We start from the raw sequence: 20,976 nt of genomic DNA, 5'->3' as shown, positions 1-20,976 counted from the left end.
GCCCAAAACAAAATTATATAACATGTCAAAAAAATGACCAAAAAAGCAAGGCTATAGTATGGCAAAACTGGCAAAATTTGACATGTCCCAAAAACAGCTGAAAACGTATTAAAACTGCATAAAATAGCGTCCTGAGACACGCCATAGCAATCAAACCTGCAAAAACAGCCCAAAACAAAATGATATAGCATGTCGAAAAAATGACAAAAAAAGCAAGGCTATAGTATGGCAAAATTGTCAAAATTTGACATGTCCCAAAAACAGCTGAAAACGTATTAAAACTGCATAAAATAGCGTCCTGAGACACGCCATAGCAATCAATCCTGCAAAAACGGCCCAAAACACAATGATACAGCATGTCGAACAAATAACCAAAAAAGCAAGGCTATAGTATGGCAAAAATGTCAACATTTGACATGTCCCAAAAACAGCTTAAAACACCTCAAAACCGCTTGAAATAGCATGCTGAGACATGCCATATCAATCAAACTTGCAAAAACAGCCCAAAACAAAATAATATAGCATGTCAAAAAAATGACCAAAAAAGCAAGGCTATAGTATGGCAACATTGTCAAAATTTGACATGTCCCAAAAACAGCTGAAAACGTATTAAAACTGCATAAAATAGCGTCCTGAGACACGCCATAGCAATCAAACCTGCAAAAACAGCCCAAAACAAAATAATATAGCATGTCAAAAAAATGACCAAAAAAGCAAGGCTATAGTATGGCAACATTGTCAAAATTTGACATGTCCCAAAAACAGCTGAAAACGTATTAAAACTGCATAAAATAGCATCCTGAGACACGCCATAGCAATCAATCCTGCAAAAACAGCCCAAAACAAAATAATATAGCATGTCGAAAAAATGACAAAAAAAGCAAGGCTATAGTATGGCAAAATTGTCAACATTTGACATGTCCCAAAAACAGCTTAAAACACCTCAAAACCGCTTGAAATAGAGTGCTGAGACACGCCATAGCAATCAAACCTGCAAAAACAGCCCAAAACAAAATAATATAGCATGTCGAAAAAATGACCAAAAAAGCAAGGCTATAGTATGGCAAAATTATCAAAATTTGACATGTCCCAAAAACAGCTGAAAACGCATTAAAACTGCATAAAATAGCATGCTGAGACAAGCCATAGCAATCAAACCTGCAAAAACAGCCCAAAACAAAATAATATAGCACGTCGAAAAAATGACAAAAAAAGCAAGGCTATAGTATGGCAACATTGTCAAAATTTGACATGTCCCAAAAACAGCTGAAAACGCATTAAAACTACATAAAATAGCATGCTGAGACAAGCCATAGCAATCAAACCTGCAAAAACAGCCCAAAACAAAATAATATAGCATGTCGAAAAAATGACAAAAAAAGCAAGGCTATAGTATGGCAACATTGGCAAAATTTGACATGTCCCAAAAACAGCTGAAAATGCATTAAAACTGCATGAAATAGCATACTGAGACACGCCATAGCAATCAATCCTGCAAAAACGGCCCAAAACACAATGATACAGCATGTCGAACAAATAACCAAAAAAGCAAGGCTATAGTATGGCAAAAATGTCAAAATTTGACATGTCCCAAAAACAGCTGAAAACGCATTAAAACTGCATAAAATAGTGTGCTGAGACAAGCAATAGCAATCAAACCTGCAAAAACGGCCCAAAACGAAATGATATAGCATGTCGAAAAAATGACAAAAAAAGCAAGGCTATAGTATGGCAACATTGGCAAAATTTGACATGTCCCAAAAACAGCTGAAAACGCATTAAAACTGCATAAAATAGCGTCCTGAGACATGCCATAGCAATCATTCCTGCAAGAACGGCCCAAAACACAATGATGCAGCATGTTGAACAAATGACCAAAAAAGCAAAACTGCCAAAATTTGACATGTCCCAAAAACAGCTGAAAATGCATTAAAATTGCATGAAATGACATACTGAGATACGCCATCGCAATCAATCCTGCAAAAACGGCCCAAAACACAATGATACAGCATGTCGAACAAATAACCAAAAAAGCAAGGCTATAGTATGGCAAAAATGTCAACATTTGACATGTCCCAAAAACAGCTTAAAACACCTCAAAACCGCATAAAATAGCGTGATGAGACACGCCACAGCAATCAAACCTGCAAAAACAGCCCAAAACAAAATGATATAGCATGTCGAAAAAATGACAAAAAAAGCAAGGCTATAGTATGGCAAAATTGTCAAAATTTGACATGTGCAAAAAACAGCTGAAAACGCATTAAAACTGCATGAAATAGTGTGCTGAGACAAGCCATAGCAATCAAACCTGCAAAAACGGCCCAAAACAAAATGATACAGCATGTCGAACAAATGATCAAAAAAGCAAGGCTATAGTATGTCAAAAATGTCAAAATTTGACATGTTTTAAAACCAGCTAAAAACACCTCAAAACTGCATAAAATAGTATGCTGAGACATGCCATAACAATCAAACCTGCAAAAATGGCCCAAAACAAAATGATATAGCATGTCCAAAAAATGACGAAAAAAGCAAGGCTATAGTATAGCAAAATTATCAAAATTTGACATGTGCAAAAAACAGCTGAAAACACATTAAAACTGCATAAAATAGCGTGCTGTGACACGCCATAGCAATCAAACCTGGAAAAACGGCCCAAAACACAATAATATAGCATGTCGAAAAAATGACCAAAAAAGCAAGGCTATAGTATGGCAAAAATGTAAAAATTTGACATGTTTTAAAACCAGCTTAAAACACCTCAAAACTGCATGAAATAGCGTGCTGAGAAACGCCATAGCAATGAAATGTGCAAAAAACTGCCCAAAACACAATAATATAGCATGTCGAAAAAATGAACAAAAAAGCAAGGCTATAGTATGGCAAAATTGCCAAAATTTGACATGTCCCAAAAACAGCTGAAAACAAATTAAAAATTCATAAAATAGTGTGCTGAGACACGCCATAGCAATCAATCGTGCAAAAACGGCCCAAAACACAATAATATAGCATGTCAAAAAAATGACCAAAAAAGCAAGGCTATAGTATGGCAAAATTGTCAAAATTTGACATGTTTTAAAACCAGCTTAAAACACCTCAAAACTGCATAAAATAGTGTGCTGAGACATGCCATAGCAATCAAACCTGCAAAAACGGCCCAAAGAAGAATGATATAGCATGTCGAAAAAATGACCAAAAAAGCAAGGCTATAGTATGGCAAAATTGTCAAAATTTGACATGTTTTAAAACCAGCTTAAAACACCTTAAAACTGCATGAAATAGCGTGCTGAGACACGCCATAGCAATCAAACCTGCAAAAACGGCCCAAAGAAGAATGATATAGCATGTCGAAAAAATGACCAAAAAAGCAAGGCTATAGTATGGCAAAATTGTCAAAATTTGACATGTTTTAAAACCAGCTTAAAACACATTAAAACTGCATAAAATAGCGTGCTGTGACACGCCATAGCAATCAAACCTGGAAAAACGGCCCAAAACACAATAATATAGCATGTCGAAAAAATGACCAAAAAAGCAAGGCTATAGTATGGCAAAATTGTAAAAATTTGACATGTTTTAAAACCAGCTTAAAACACCTTAAAACTGCATGAAATAGCGTGCTGAGACACGCCATAGCAATCAAATGTGCAAAAACTGCCCAAAACACAATAATATAGCATGTCGAAAAAATGACCAAAAAAGCAAGGCTATAGTATGGCAAAATTGCCAAAATTTGACATGTCCCAAAAACAGCTGAAAACAAATTAAAAATTCATAAAATAGTGTGCTGAGACACGCCATAGCAATCAATCGTGCAAAAACGGCCCAAAACAAAATGATATAACATTTCGAAAAAATGACAAAAAAAGCAAGGCTATAGTATGGCAAAATTGTCAAAATTTGACATGTCCCAAAAACAGCTTAAAACACCTCAAAACCGCTTGAAATAGAGTGCTGAGACACGCCATAGCAATCATTCCTGCAAAAACGGCCCAAAACACAATGATACAGCATGTCGAAAAAATGACAAAAAAAGCAAGGCTATAGCATGGCAAAATTGTCAAAATTTGACATGTCCCAAAAACAGCTGAAAACGCATTAAAACTGCATAAAATAGTGTGCTGAGACACGCCATAGAAATCAATCGTGCAAAAACGGCCCAAAACAAAATGATATAACATTTCGAAAAAATTACAAAAAAAGCAAGGCTATAGTATGGCAAAATTGTCAAAATTTGACATGTCCCAAAAACAGCTTAAAACACCTCAAAACCGCATAAAATAGCGTGATGAGACATGCCATAGCAATCAAACCTGCAAAAACGGCCCAAAGAAGAATGATATAGCATGTCGAAAAAATGACCAAAAAAGCAAGGCTATAGTATGGCAAAATTGTCAAAATTTGACATGTTTTAAAACCAGCTTAAAACACCTTAAAACTGCATGAAATAGCGTGCTGAGACACGCCATAGCAATCAAATGTGCAAAAACGGCCCAAAACACAATGATACAGCATGTCGAAAAAATGACAGAAAATGCAAGGCTATAGTATGGCAAAAATGTCAAAATTTCACATGTCCCAAAAACAGTTGGAAACTGCCTAGAACAGCCTTATAAAACTCACCATGTCATAGAAATGTGCAACAATGACCGAAAACACCAAAATTTGTCACGTCGAAAAAATGACAGCAAATGAAAGGCTATAGTATGGCAAATAATGTCAAAATTTGACATGTCCCAAAAACACCTGGAAACCATCTAGAATAGCATTCTAAAATACAGCATAGCATAGAAATTTGCAAAAATGACCAAAAACACCAAAATTTGGCATGTCAAAAAACTGACCAAAAAATGCAAGGCTATAGTATGGCAAAAAATGTCAAAATTTGACATGTCCCAAAAACAGCTGGAAATTGCCTAGAATAGCCTTCTTACACACGCATAACATAGGAAGTTGCAAAAACGACAAAAAAAACCCTGAAATTTGGCATGTTCGAAAAAATGACAGAAAATGCAAGGCTATACTATGGCAAAAAAATGTGCAAACACACATGTCCCAAAACCAGCTGGAAACTGCCTAAAATAGCCTTCTTAAAGATGCCATAGCATAGAAAGTTGCAAAAATGACAAAAAAAAAACAAAAAACTCCAATACTGGCGTATTGAAAAACTGACCAAAAAATGCAAGGCAATATTATGGCAAAAAATGTCAAAATTTGACATGTCCCAAAAACAGCTGAAAACTACCTAAAATAGCCTTCTTCTAGTAAAGTAAGTCAACAAACAGCAACTCAGTCAGGACCACTTAGTCAAGAAAAACACTTCTTAGCAGCTTTCAGATTTAGCATATTGCAGTTATAAGTATTTGGCAGTATGGCTCTGTTCTAGGGACCCCCTGCACTTTCACGTGCTTACATGGAAAGCGTTACACCGGAAAAGCACATGTTACTGAGGCAGGTAGAGCAGCAGCCGCAGCAGCAGCCGCAGCAGCAGCAAAAAGAAAAGAACAAAACTCTCACGGAGAAGGCATCAATAACAAACATTATAGATCAAGTCAGAACGGAACGAAGGAGGAGGTGGAGAGGAAGAGGGCGCAAAAGCGACATGCAGAGAGAAAGGGAAGAGCAGGCGGGCTAGAGCAGCCTAAATAAGGCGGTAGTGAGTTAAGCAAATCAGATGCTTAGAGGTGAATCAGCTGGCCATCAGCTGATTAGGCTTGCATGATATCAGCTGATATCAACAGTAGCAGCGCGTGGCCTGCCTGAACTAACGCTTTGCTCAATTAAAAAAAGTTATAATATAGTATGTGGAAAACAAAAAGGTCATTGTATAACACGTTGAAAAAGTTAAAAAAAAATGTCACAGGAAAGCATTACAAAAAACTGCCAAAAAACATGTACAGTAATTAGGGGAAAAGTCATTTTAAAGTATATTAAAATAAGTCATACTGTAGCATATTTAAAACCTGCCTGAAAAAAGTCACAGCATACTATGTGGAATAAACTGAAAAGTACTTGTAGTACAGTAAAGTACTTTAAAAAAAGTCACAGTATTGTATGTTTAGAAACTACCATAAAAGTCAAAGTACAGAGTATTTGGAGAAAAAAAAAGTCATGGTTTAGTATGCTGAAAAAACTGTCAAAAGAAACCAAATTGTATACTCTGTCAAAAAAAACTGTCAAAGAATGCTATAGTGTAGTGTGTCATAGTATAGTATGTTGTCCAAGGCAAAGAGGACAAAGTATGTCAAAGTATGTCAAAGTATGTCAAAGTATAGTCTACTCTATAGTCTTGTCTAGTCTAGTCTAGTATAGTATAGTATATAAAAAAAACTGCCAAAAAAGTCATAGTATGGTATGTTGAAAAACTGCCAACAAAAACTGTGGTGAAGTATTTGGGAGGAAAAAAAGTCTTAGTATAGTGTGTTGAGAAAAAAAACCCACATTGTACATTGTTTTTTGGGGGTGTTTAAAAATTCATAGTATAATATATAGAAAAAAGTCATAGTATGGCATACTGAAAAAACAGATCAAAAATACTCACATTAACACACTAAATTATATGGAAAATGTCATTGTATAGTCCGTAAAAAAAAAAGAAGCCAAACAAAAACATCATCGTACGTAGTTTGTAAAAAATGACAAAAAAGTCATAATAAATTATATATATAAATATATATATATTTTGGTCTTTTTTTTATAATCAGTGGCCGGTGACATAAAAGAGTGATGTCTGAGATGTTGTGGAGTAGAAGGAAATTGAATTATTCGATTAAATTTTACCTCAAAATGTAGAAAGTACACTGTTTTTATTGTAGCGTACTTATAAATTTGTATTCTCTGATTCAGCCAGTATGTGCTTTTGAGCCTCAGGTCTTTAACACAACTTATACTCTGCATTTTTGGGGGGGGAAGCTGCCCTTGTGATGCTCGTAAACCTAATATTACAAATAGACATGGAAGAATTTTTAAAAGTTAATACTGGCGATACTGATACCATCAGCTTGTTGGCTTTTTACTTTCCTTTAGAGATTTCTAAAGAAAGATGTTAGACATAATATCAGTCAAATTGTCAATGTTTTTGTCTCATTTCTGCTGATCATTCTGCATTTAAGTTTTTTAAATAGATGATTTCCATTGCATTTACACATAATTTATGGTGTCAATATAAACTTCTAGCAACATAGAAATTGTTGAGGGGTAAAACATGTTTTTTCATGTGTCAGATGATTGACACATCATTTCATCGTAATGGATGATCTTGCAACATAGGGCTCTGATATTTTTATGCACACTAACTGTATGCAGCCAGACCCAGGATCATTTAAAGGAGACCGGCAACCTGAGCCATTAGTGGAGAAAAAAAAGAAAAAAACAAAACACCACTATTATCCAGCTTCTCCTCAGGGTATGCCGTGCTCCTGTCACTGTAATGAGATGAAAACAAACAGTAACTGTAGCCCAGTGTGTGTGTGTGTGCGCAGGCATGCTATATTCTAGAGTGTATCCGCAGTGCTCTCTTGTCTGGTATCAATGGCAGTCACTTAGAGAGTGAGTCAGTGTGTTTACTGTTTTCACAGATGGAGCGCTGACACTGTCTGGATAACTGAGATAAATGACTCGCACTCCGGCTCAGCAGATGGGAAAAACAACAGCCAGTGATATATATACACATACACACACACACACACACACACACACACACACACACACATATATATTGTATCTTCGAAATAAAGCACTTAATCGACTAATATATTTTGCTTCTAATCACAGCAGAGCAGAAAAACACAGCGAAGAGTAGCTGCTCATTAATGGGGAAACGTCAGCTGTCGATTATTGGCTCAGTGTGGCTCAGCTGATTCAAGCCAATATAAGGAGAGCTCATATGTAATCAATTAACATCTGGGCTACTTTCAGGGGCTTTGACATAAAGCAAATGAGGGAGAAGGTGAACACTGTGCCCATGAGGCTTCCATATGTACTACAGTGTGGAGCTATAAGTGAGAATTCGTAAAAAAATGTGTTGCTGGCTGCCATCCATCAAGCCGTCTTCAAATGACGACCAAAGGTTAATGTTGTTTAGTGGAGGCCACCACAGCAGGTGGGTCACAATCTGCTGCTGGTCTGCAGCTCAGTGTGTCCTGCAGCACCTCGACCACTGAGTGTCCTTGGTACGCCTGACAAATACTGCCCCCATGTGGACAAAAACACTTCAGCCGCTCTGAAGAAAACAGGGCTTGACTGTCACACCCAGAAGCACCTGAACCAGAACCTGAACCACCAGGCAGCAATGGATTAATTTCATTTTCATGTCATTTATAAGGACAACATGCATTAATCAACATTTCTATAAATGTGTCCGTGTTAGCCAGCTGGCAAATTTTCAACTGTAGTCCTTTGACAAGATGTTTTGAAACCTATAAAATTACAAAATTTGGAATAGCAACAACAGGACACCATGAATACAGCAATTGCAATAACAGGAATCCTCAAGGCAAAACACAAGCCATGCAAAGCAACAAGAAATAGCACAACATCAGCACTAAACATTAACACAACAACAAACAGCATTTCAGCACAAAAAGCGATGCAGGCAGCATGAAGAAAAGACACAGAGTTAAGCCTTAGATGCAAACGTGCGGAGCAGCAATAGCAACAAGAAACAACAACAGACAGTAAACAGAGATAAAATACAAGTGTCATTAGGCAAATGTTAAAATGTTAAATGATGCAGTTACGAGTTAACAATATGTTCATATGCACTAATACACAGGCCATGCAACACAGAGTTAGGCAGGTTGTTAATAAAAAAGATATTTCATACATACCCATGCAAAGCTGGCTGCTTGGCAACAGGCAGAAGACATAAGGCAAGTTAGCAGCAGGGCAGCCTGAAATAACAACAGTAGTGTTTTAGTGAACAATGTACAGTATTGATTCAGGACATTTACTCTCAAATCTGCTGAAATACAAGTGAAACTGATCACCCTGATAGACTATGTGAAGCTTGAGAAAAAGGGACCAAACACTAAGCAGGTGGTATTTAAAATATACAATATGTCTACTATCATGTCCAGATTTGAGAGAAGTGCATGTATTATACAGTGACATTTACAACCTACAGACATCTAAAACTAAGCAAAGACCCCAATTGCTAGCAACTTAATCCCAACTACTATACTTTATATTCTCTAAACATTTATTTCCTGTAGAGATGGCACCATATCAGAGTTTCACTACACAAATTTTCTTCTGAAAAATGTTTAAACAAACTATTTTCAATATGAAATGAACAACAGATTCAGCAACTGCATGGCTTATTTCTAGCCTCATACATTTTCAGAAAAAAACATTTTGGTGAACTTATTTACAAGAGAAAAGATTCCATGACCTGCCATGTTGGTCCTGTTTGAAATTTGGAAGCAGATAGCACACATTTTTGTCTTGAAATTCTCGTTACACTGTCTAAATGTACCGCAGATTTGGCAACGATGACCCTCACATCACATGCTCACTTCCCTAAACACTGGGTCTGTGGTGCTCATCACTTAACGGAGAAGTCACTGATTCACACCCAAACAACACAATACTTATATACAGGTCAAAGGACAGCACACACACCAACACACACTCTTATCAAAACACATTTGAAATATAATTTATTGCACATTTAAAGATCAACATAAAGTGGCACAATACCCATTTCAATCCTGTTACATCAGAAACAAAAAAGAAGTCCTTACAAAATGCTCACACCTTCAGTTTATGATTTTTGACTTTAGAACAAAATGGCCACAAAATTGCAGGAATGCCAGACCGAAACTGCATAGATTTCTAAAACAAAATAAATAAATTTAAAAAAAAAAAAAAACTTAAAAAAAAAAAAAACGAGAGACACTTCTTTAATATGGCACAAAATATCCAATCAGACCTTGGTGTTACTCATACTTGTCATGAGCCCATCAACTTCCACATTGACCCAGTGACTTACAGGCGGCTCACTGCGTCAGAACAAACAGGGGATTTCCGATTCTTAAAGAGAAAAGCACTGATAACATGTTCTCGGAAATATATATATTTATATGTCAAGCCTGATTTTAAATTGTCTTTAGCAGATATGATAAGTCCAATATTAAAAACATTCCTTAAACTCCATTAACAGTAGCCTCTTATTATTAAATTATTTTGGGAGCGGGCGCGCGTCACTGTAAAAACCTCAACATGGAGTGCAATTAAAGAAAAACTATACAAAAACAAATTACATGATAGTCACAGTCATTTGTTTAAGATACTATTTACATCTTTGAGCTCATTTTTCATCTCAACCCAAACTCTATTTTCATTATGGTGTTTTCCACATTATTAATTAAATTAGCCGTCAAGATTCATCCGTCATTATTTCATGGTTTTAGAGGGAATCTGTTATTGCTGCATATTTTGAGAACTGGTTTCATAGTACTTGTTGGCAACAATCTTCTTATCTACTGTTGCTGCGTCGACTACATCATAAACTCAACCACTGTGAAATGTGTGACACCCAAACATAATTACCTGCCATTTGAAAAGTGGCTTACATGATACAAAACTGACCCTAAAGAGCTACAGTATGTACAGTATGACAGTAAGAGCTGGCTGCAGTAGGTAAGATATAATAAAATAATTATAGGTTGATGGCACAAACGTTCAGAAGTCACAATCCCCTTGCCTCACCTGAACCTTGAGAAAAGTAAACATACACATATTGATGTACAGTACAGCATAAATACAAACCCAGCCAATGTTCAAGAGAAGAACAGCACAAAAGCATGCTAACTGGTTTAAAAATCAACTCCTATAGTAAGTCATAAACACAGTTTTATAAGGGTTACCTGATTAAAAGTTTTACAGTTTCATTAGGGCCGCCTGGTTGCATATTTCTTTGGACACAACAGTTGAGAAGTGAATGAATCCTTAAAGATATACTAGGCAGGATTTTCCTAAAAAACATTCACTCAGAGAAGTAATCCCTCTCAGTCATCACTTATGACCCACCAAATGTGTGTGGGTGTATTTATCTGCAGGACCTCTGCCCTCCGACTCAGTTTTCTTATTTTCTGTGTTCAGGACGTTTTTGGACGTGTATCTCATGGATGTATGCAGACAACTGAAAACTGCGTTGGATCCGTTTAATCCTATGAAAGTTGCCAAGTTGCACAATAAGCCAAAAAAGCTTCATTTCCGCAGTATAAAATTACCTGATCTTCTGCATTTATAGAGCCTGTACATGGGCGGATATGAGATAATGGGCCCCTGGGTGCAAATATGCAAAGGGCCCCACCACTTCTCCTACATAGGAGCAAGACGCAAGATTTTGTGGTGGGTTTGTGTCTCTTTGTAGTTGTTTTGTGTCTCCCTGCGGTTGATTTATGTCTCCAAGGAATTTTGTTTCTTCTTTTATCATTCTGTGTCTCTTAGTGGTCATTTGGAGTCTCCTCCTGGACGGTATATGACTCTGACATTTGAAATTTTGCAAGTGAAGGCCAGAAGTAACTCATCCATGAGCCATAGATGTCCACAGGTCCACAAAACACTTTGGATGCCCAAGCGGCTAACTTCTTCCAGCTGAGTGTCTAACTTCCACTGGCCAAGCCCCGGCCAACTTCCAGTTTAGCACACTGTTATCCACGACTGAAGATAAAATTAATTCATCTTGCGGCTCTTCTAGACTTTCGAAATGTTACTGGACCAAATGGATCAAATCCTGAAAGTGAAATGAGTCGTTTGTGGGGGTTGTGACAATCAAATATATCCACTGCTTTACAGATGCTTTTTCACAATGTAAGTCAATGAGGAAAAAGTGTTTTTGGGCTCAGTGACGGATACAGATGTTGAAATTCCATATTTGCCAACTACGTAAAATTTGCTTCAAAGCCCGGCGACGTTCCTGGAAGCTTGATGTACCGCCACAGGGCTCAGGTGAGGTCAGAGCTTTACAAAAAGGTAGCTACCAGGTGCCAGACCATAAGCAGCAGACATCCAAGTGACACAGTGCCGAAAAAACGCAAATATAGTGCGGCGATATCCCAAACAAGAGTAAATCTGTGATCATTGGTGAGTGTCTCTACACTGTAACTGACAATCCTGCACAGTATACCTTTACCAGGTTTATCCATCCAGTTCACTCACTGACATGGCGTTTACTGGGGAAATGGTGCAGAGTTTAATTTAATTTTGAGAAATAACCACCCCACCCCAACCCCCACCCCCACCCGGGTAAGCCCCTTGATAATAAAACATTATATACATGGACAGCAGTAAAGAAATGTGACTTGTTTGGCACACGACAATGTAGGATTTTACACTCCGGGTTTTCCCAATCTTGAGCCCAGTTGAATATTAAACAGTAATATGATTGGCTTGGTAGCCTCTTTGTAGGTCACATTAATGTTTGATGAAAGTTCCCCCATTTGTGCCTCTGAGGAAATGCTAACTATTAAAACCGCTCTTTAGTGCCACCATAACAGTGCTGATTACTTTCAAATCTAACTTTCCAGTTAAATCATTCAAATCAACAAGCATTCAAACACTGCCTGCATCAAAATCATTTTTAATTGCGGAGGTTGGATCCAGCTGGCCATCATGGCCGTTCAGCGTATGTAAAGAAATAGAGCTAGGAAAGATAAGGAGGTTAAATGAGAGAGAAAGGCCTCAAGTTTTAATTCAATTAACCTAATTTTCAGTGTTACAGAACCTGCCTATTGAGTGCATTTACCCCGGCACTACCATGATAGTGGTTCTAACAACCTTGCCTATTGATAATCACAGAAAAAAAATAAAAAATAACAAAACAAGAGAATTTTTTTTGTCTGCCACTGAACAAAACCTTAAATCACAGGACTTATATTGTCCAAGTAAACATAAATAAAGATGCAAAGTAGAGTTCCAGAGCTGAGTTATTTGGAGACACTTTGAAGAAGCAGCACTTGAGAAAAACTGGAGGGAGATACTGACAGTCAGACAGAAATAGAGAAAAGAGAGGCTAGAGGCAGAAGGGAGATAAAGGACGTTAAGAGAGACAGACTTTCCTTTGGCACCTGAGCCACAGTGGCAGTGCTCTTCTGTGGGCGGAAAAGGTACCAAGTGAAAGTAAAGAGACAAGACAGAAGAGGGAAGGAGGGAGGTTTCGCTAAACAGCTCATGCCCGAAATATCCTCCCTTGACCTTCTCTCTTTGAGGAGCTTTATTCTTCTCCCCCTTGCTGCATCTGTATATCCTGATTCGGTTCCTCCCACATCAGTCGCACCTCTCAAAAATCATCAAACGAGAGCCAGAGTTCATCCACCAGGAGTTCTCCTTCACAGCCTTGAACCTCAGGTCTGCAGGAAAACCTCCAGTAAACAGTGAGTGCTTGCAGAAAAAAAGGTTCTTCAGGTTCTTCTGGAGCCGTTTCTTTATGGCACATGATGGGACTTCTTTCTCGGTTTTGCTTCCACAGAAGAATCTCAAGTTCCTCCCTGGTCACTTTCACAGGCTCAGATCCTCCCGCAGGTGCTCCTCTGAGGTCGGTTAGTGCAGATCGCTCTGTGTTGAGGTTCTCCCCCCGGGGTTCGCGTCAGTGTGTGGTTCTATAGGTTCTCCCCAGGCTGATACTGGGGTTCTGTGGAGGTGAAGTAGTCCTCTAGGAAGCCCTGCAGGTACTCAAACGTAGGCCTCTCCTCTGGGTCCTTCCTCCAGCAGGACAGCATGAGCTCATGCAAGGAGCTGGGACACTCTGCCGGGCAGGGCATCCTGTAGCCGCGCTCCACCTGGTCCAGCACCTCACGGTTAACCATACCTGCAGAGAGAAACAGGAAGTTGGATTTATGGAAACGGGAGACGGGAGTAATTTTAAAGGTCTATTGTGTAGGAGTTAACGGGATCTTGAAGTGAGGTGGCAGACTGCAAACAACTGACACTTGGGCCAAGCGTGAACTATGGTGGCCAACGCCAATGACCCTTTCTGGAGCCAGTGTCTGGTTTGTCCAATCTGGGATACTGTAGAAACAACATGGCAGACTTCTTGGAAGACGACTCACTCCATATGTAGATATAAACAGCTCATTCTGATTTAATAAAAACACAACAATTCTTTTCAGGTGATTTATACACTAACTAAAACATAGTTGTGATTATTATATTCAACCAGTATATTCCCTTAAATCCTACACATTGAGTATAAAGTAAAAGCGATTTTTTTTTCAGAGCATGATATTCATCATTTATACCATTAAAACATTAAATAATCCATTCCATAATTTATTAAAATTCTTCATATTTTAGGGCTGCAATGTATGATTATCTTTACAGTTATTTATCTAATGATTATTTTTGTTCGGTCTTTAAAATTTCAGAATTAGTTAAAAATGCCCATAACAATTTCCTAGAGTAAAAGATGATGTCGTCAAATAGCTAATTTTGTCTGAACAAGAAAGTTGTGTATTGGCAAGAATCTGGTGATGCATATCATGATATTTTTTCTTAAAAAATAAAAAAAAGAGGAAAACTTAAACAGTATGAAAACACCACCATTAAGTTGTTATGTTGGAAGAAGAGTCAAAAATAGTAAAAAATAAGTTAAAAAATGTTGCTGATAATATTAGTTGCTTGACTAATCAATTAATCAACTAATTGTTTCAGCTCTATTGTTTCGCACATTTTGTTAAAGAGACACTTGTTTGAATAGGGAACTGCTCCGGTATGGACACATTATGTGAGTCTTTACCTGGATATGGGACTCTGCCTTTAGTCGCCAGCTCAGTGAGCAGCACACCGAAGGACCAGACGTCTGACTTGATGGTGAAACGACCGTAAAGAGCTGCCTCTGGTGCCGTCCACTTGATTGGGAACTTGGCTCCTGAGGATTTTTTTTTAAACATTTTTTATGCGTGTGTTAACAAATCTATACTTTTCTCTATAGCTTCATAAAAATGAAAGATGTGTAAAGATGACATGTGGACTCACCCTGTCTCGCAGTGTACTCATTGTCTTCAATGAGTCTTGCCAGGCCAAAGTCAGCCACTTTACACACCAGGTTGTCTCCCACCAGGATGTTGGCAGCGCGCAGGTCTCTGTGGACGTAGTTCATCCTCTCCACATAGGCCATGCCTGCTGCAATCTGGAGGATGTGACAGAGAGTAGATGTTTTCTATATAATAATAAAAACAAAATATTGTGTAGTTTTATGGTGTCGCAGCTAAGCAAAAGTAATATTACCTGAGCAGCCATGTCTACTAGCTGAGGCAGACGAAGCATCTTTCCTGCATCCCCTTTAAGGAAGTCCAGTAAACTACCTGTGAGGCAAGATAAAACATATCGTAGTTAATGCATCAAATGAAAATTAACCACCAAATAAATAAGCAGTTGTCCATTATATGTTAACCTGAAAGCACAAACCATCACCTCTGTGTGTTTGTAGGCAAACTGATGTCATAAGCAATAATTTATGTGTATTTTAGAAATGTGTTATATAATAATGCTGATACAATACCTACATTTCAGTGTCAAAACAATGCTCTTTTGGGTTTTTTTCTATCTTATTTTGGGAAATGTAAACCAGCCAGTTTTCAGTACTTAATGGTTTTCTGGTACTCTACAGCATTTCAGTTAGTACCAAGAAAAGAACAGATAAAAGGTTTGATATCCAGCATTTGTTACAGTCTGCATCCTGTATTACCTTGGCTCATATATTCGGTCACGATGTAGATCGGCTCCTCAGACACAACAGCATACAGCTGGACCAGCTTCTCGTGCCTCAGCTTCTTCATGACCTGTGCTTCCTGAAGAAAGGCCTCTGGAGACATGGTGCCGGGCTTTAGGGTCTTAATGGCTACGCGTGTTGTACCGTTCCATGTGCCTGTGCCATAAAACACAGAAAAATAACTTCAGGGCATCACTTCTTTAAAGAAGTGCTAGATTTCCTAATCTAATGTAGGCTTAAGGTAGAAGGTAGATTTACTGGAATAAAGGAATACTGACATTTTGGGATATGTGTTTATCCTCTTTCTCGTAGAGGGTTAAGATAAGAAGATCAATGCCACGCTCATATCTGTCCATTCGTAAAATCAGCAGCCTGCTAACTTAGCTTAGCATAAAAACTGAAAACAGACAGCTGGCCTGGCTCTGTTTGTAGGTAACAAAATCTACCTACCAGAACCTCTAAACTTACTAAGTAACACCTTATATTTAATCTGTACATAAAACAAAGTGATGTTTGAGGTTATGTGCAGAAGTATACTTTCCATGTCCATGTCTTTTTTAATGTATGCATAAAAACATTAATCTCAAAATGAGAACAGATGTTTCATGCCAGATTTAGGTATTAGCTAGTTTACATCTGCAGTCCCTGGGCAGGTACAAACAGAACAAATACCTAACACTAAAAAGACTTATCACACATAATAAAAAACATTACATTACAATGGACAATACAAATACATCAATATACCAACACTTCCATCTGTTATTGCTGTTCGAGGGAACTCTTTTGACTGTTTGGTACTGTATGGTTAAAGTACACTAAGCTAATTGTGGCGTTATTTTTTGTTACAAGTACAATATCCAACACCGACTTTAAGTCCTACACATAAGAATTCAACAGTGCAATATTTCAACTTGTTAACGCTCTTATTCAATACTGAGTTTTTACACACTATACTCTTGCATTTATATGTTGCACACTTGTAGTATGATCCACATATTTTAATTTTTCTTGTGCACACATACACATACACATACACATACTACATACAGTATTTAGTATATTTTCATTTCTTGTTATACACATCTCGCCTTTTTGTATTTTCTTGTATATTTTCTTCTTGTTTCTATTGATGTAATATTTTATATATAGTGTTATATAATAATACATTTTTTCCCTGCATATTTCCTTTTCTATTTCTATTTTCTTTTCGTATAAGAGCAACTGTAACATCATCTAATTTCCCCCTGCAGATCAATAAAGTTATTACAAATCTTAATTTAATGGACAAACATTAGACTGTTATCAATCTTCTCATCCAACTCTCTGACAGGAAGCAAACAAGCTTATTTCCCAAAACATCAAACAAAGAATCAATTAGCTGTAATAGCTTTTTCCAGGATTCATATGATCAATGCACTTCAAGAAACGAGCAATTGATCTTCATATATTTTATATTCAATGTATTACCTGCCTGTTTACCACGGTGCAAGGTATTAAGTAAGTTCCACTGTAAAGTAGCTGTGTGTAGCTCTTACCCATCCAGACCTCCCCAAAGCAGCCCTGTCCCAGTTTAAGGTCTAGGCGGAGGGATTCTCTGGGAATCTCCCAGGCGTCTCTGGCCAGTCCCTGGGTCTGAGGTTTGGCCACAGGACACACGTCTGATAGAGCATGGCACAGCCCATCTGAGTGCTCTGAAAGACAGAACGGGCAGGTTAGAAACAGCAGTGTAAGAGGAGGTTTAAAATGTCAGAGAGCAGTTGTGTGTGAGTACTCACTGCGGTAGTGGAAGACTAGCTGCTGTAGGCTGGTGAACTGGGTGCGGGAGGTGATATAGAAGCCTCCACTATCCAGCTTCCTGATCTTGTAATGTTTAACATTCAGGCCTTTGGTGTTATCATAATCCAGCACTGATAGGCAATATGCCCCTGTGAACAAGACAAAACAACAGACACAGGCAGGTTTGAACAATACTACCAGTATGTGTATGTTGGCTTGTGTGACAGCTGCTCTGTGGAGTTTCCTAACAGCTGTGCAGGGCAAGTCCCTGACAGCCTCTTTAAAAGGCCCTGGAAATTCAACTAAGCCTGTCTGTCCTTGCTCATGGATCACTGCTAAGTAAAGTTTGATCTTTCTGTGGTAATCATCGACTCCTTTTGCACAGTCACTTTTCAGAAAACTACATTTGAAAACTGATAAATATTAAAGAAAATTTGTGAGGAATTTTGTGGCATCTAGTACAGAGGAATGCAGTTTATAACCAGCTTAAATTTCACCCATGTGCCAAGCATGTTAGGGTTTCTTCAGGAGGTTTTATTAATTATCCACAGATAAAAAAACAGACAAGGTGAAGTGAACGGTAAAAACACTGAATAATGCACTTTCAAGTTAAAAGAAATCTGTGGGTTTGTGGCTTGTTGATTTTTCTGTTTTGTTTTTGTTTGTTTTTTTATGTCACAGAGAGGCTGGTAACTTCTGTCTATAGTGGCTTACGCAAAGACATAAATATCCCTATCTAGAGCCAGTGTTTAGTTTGTCTGTTCTGGGCTACTGTAGAAACATGTCGGAGCAACATGGTGCAATCCGAAGACAAGGATTCGCTCGCTGTGTACATGTAAACGGCTCATTTTAAGCTAATGAAATCATTCATTCTTATTTTCAGGTGATTATGAATTAAAGAAAATATACTTAAATTACATTCCCATTTGAAATGACAAATTACAAACCATTAAAAGAAGGTCAAGGTTATGAGGTCAAAAATAACAATATCAATGGAAAAATTAAGACCATACAGTAGTGACAGGAATTTAAACTTGTGAGGATGTGTTTTCAAAACGCTGAATAATAAACCTAACCTCTACACAAGTAAGGTGAAAATGAAAATGTAATCTTTTTTGATCTGAAGTTTTGCTGACTGGTGTTCAGTCTTATTCCCTAAATCAGGATAAAAAATCTGAGCCACACAGTAACCGAAATAACAGTCTATTAACCTGAAGTACCAAAACCTTAGCGTTATTCTAACCGTTAAACCTGTGCTCAACTTAACTTAACTTCCCCACGAAATAATGAAAAAATGTAACCAACTTGAATAAATAAGTAATAATAAATAAATGCATTTCTCGTCAGATGTCAGATCAGGCGCACAAACATCGCTAACAACATCTGAGATGATGATTTTTCACCTCTCATGTTCAAGGCTTTGAAGCACAAACAATTGGATGTATCATGATCCATCTGACACAATTTGCACTTTATTCAACATGTGAGCAGCATGCTTCTGCTCCTCTGCGACACACTGAGCCTCACATGTGACACCGAATACAGAACACACCCAGAGGCCAACACACCTCCTGCCAGAGCTCCTCCTACTCTCCCTGATCCTCCCCCTTTCCTACGAGTCTCCCCCCTCCTCAGGCCTCTCCTCCCCTCTCAGCGTGTGTGTTGGGAGCACAGAGACTTATAGCCAGAGGAAATCCAGCACCCTCCTAGGCTGACCTACTTCTGGCAGAGCGATTCACCCCTATCCATTCACAAGGCCGACACTACTCCACTGTGCTCTTTTCCTTTTACCCCCACTTCCTCCAAAACAACCCCCTGAAGAGCCCGCTGACGTCACAGGGACGAGATCTGACTGCAGAGTTTTCAGAGAAAGATGCAAAACTCCAGAGAACAAAGATAAAATGCCATCGGCCAGTGTGAAAGTTAACAAATGACTTAATTATGAGGTTCTGTCTCTTTTAAACTGAGCCCCTAAAGATCTACTTATTTCAAAGTAAGATAACATCGAAGTAAACTCCAGGGACACAGAGAGAATGCCATCACATACTTTATTTTGCACATAAATAAAAAGCTCAGATTTTATGAAACTTGTGGAATTTGTAAAATAAAAAAAAATGTAATGCTATGATTCTCAGCTTCTTCTCATAATTTTCGAGAACAGATCTCAAATATATGCATTCTTTTTGTGTTTTTATTTTTCAAAGCAGCTGCTTTTATCTTGACAAATAAGTAATACATGCAAGTAGAGCAGAAACTAATGATTATTTTTATTATCTCCCTATATAATATTTTCATTTATCTTATTAGACATTTGTGTGAAATACATAAAATCATATGAATTCTTGAGTTATGGCCAAAAACATGTTTTGTCAGGCCTTGACCTTTGACCACTGAAGTTGAATCAGTTTATCCTTCAGTAAGAGGGGGCGTTTGTTCTGAAATTGAGTGACCTCTCTCAAAGCTTTATTCATGTAAAGCATTCACGAGAACACGGACACAAGATCACAGTGACATTTGATGACGAAAATCGAATCAGTTCATTCTTTAGTGACCTTTGCGCAAAATTTTAAGAAATTCCTTCCAGGCGTTCTCAAAATATTGCGTTCACAAGAATGTGATAGATGGACAGAGGTGTGTATGGAAGGAGAACGTGAAATATTTCCTAAAGCTCAAGTTGACATATTCAAACTGCTTGTTTGTCTATTACTAAAACAAAGAACAAAAAAAGAAAATGTTTATATTTGAGAATCTGTCATCGACTAATTGATTGGTTTATTAATCGCCTCTGCTGTACATACAAGCCCAAAGGCTTACTCTAGGTAATACAGCCTGAATTGGGAAATATATTGACCAACATTTTTTTTTCAAGCAATTTTAAGCGTTTTGTACATTTAAGTTGCCCAGAAAGACACATTTCAGACATGGAGATAATCAGAAGAGCTGCAGACTGCAGCCTCTGGAGTGTCTGCTCTCTCACCTTTAGTGGTCTCGCTCTCCCTCACCAAGAAGGTTCCTCGTCTGTTCTGTAAGTTCAGAAGGAGCCTCTCAGAGTCGCGCCGAGTTATCTTCCCAAAATACCACCTGCCAAAGTGGGCCACGGAGAATAAGATCAGAGAGAAGCTACTACCGTGTGTCTAAAGCAGGCAAGCAAAAACACTTTTTGACTGGAGGATTGTACTGGATATATTGCAAAATATTCTCCCTATGCCCTTTGCATTAGTTTGTGTAAGTAGATATAGCACAGTGAATAAAGATATAGTCAGGCTTGGCACTAAGAAAAATGTTTTGTATCTCTAGGAAAAAAACTGCAAGAGTGAAACAGGGAGAGGATAATGTACTCTTCTGCTTGGATGGAATCTGACGGAGCCACATAGTTGCTGGGGATATAACCACTCTCTCCTGTCGTCAGGGAGCGAGCGAGCCACCAGTCCCCTTCTCTGTGACAGGGAGACAGAGACAGAGACAGAGACAGAGACAGA

General features: G+C 38.0%; 1 protein-coding gene across 2 annotated transcripts in view; it reads right to left on the bottom strand.

Annotated features, from left to right (window-relative positions):
- Positions 1-9,645: 9,645 nt before the first annotated feature.
- LOC121956703 (proto-oncogene tyrosine-protein kinase Src-like) overlaps positions 9,646-20,976 on the bottom strand; it is a 28,827-nt gene continuing 17,496 nt past the window's right edge. For both annotated transcript variants that reach the window (XM_042505070.2, XM_042505079.2), the window contains 9 exons: positions 20,836-20,934; positions 20,475-20,578; positions 17,497-17,646; positions 17,257-17,412; positions 15,695-15,874; positions 15,235-15,311; positions 14,983-15,136; positions 14,744-14,875; positions 9,646-13,816 (listed from right to left, as the gene is read on the bottom strand). In XM_042505070.2, coding sequence (XP_042361004.1) covers positions 13,608-13,816; positions 14,744-14,875; positions 14,983-15,136; positions 15,235-15,311; positions 15,695-15,874; positions 17,257-17,412; positions 17,497-17,646; positions 20,475-20,578; positions 20,836-20,934 — 1,261 coding nt within the window. In that variant the 3' untranslated portion in view covers positions 9,646-13,607. The remainder of the gene's footprint in view (positions 13,817-14,743; positions 14,876-14,982; positions 15,137-15,234; positions 15,312-15,694; positions 15,875-17,256; positions 17,413-17,496; positions 17,647-20,474; positions 20,579-20,835; positions 20,935-20,976) is intronic.

The sequence above is a fragment of the Plectropomus leopardus genome, chromosome 2, assembly GCF_026936395.1.
Source record: "Plectropomus leopardus strain MGB_pleo_1.0 chromosome 2, ASM2693639v1, whole genome shotgun sequence".
Lineage (NCBI taxonomy): Eukaryota > Metazoa > Chordata > Actinopteri > Perciformes > Serranidae > Plectropomus > Plectropomus leopardus.
Note: the sequence above shows the minus strand (reverse complement) of the source record. Positions and strands in the feature narration are given on the sequence as shown.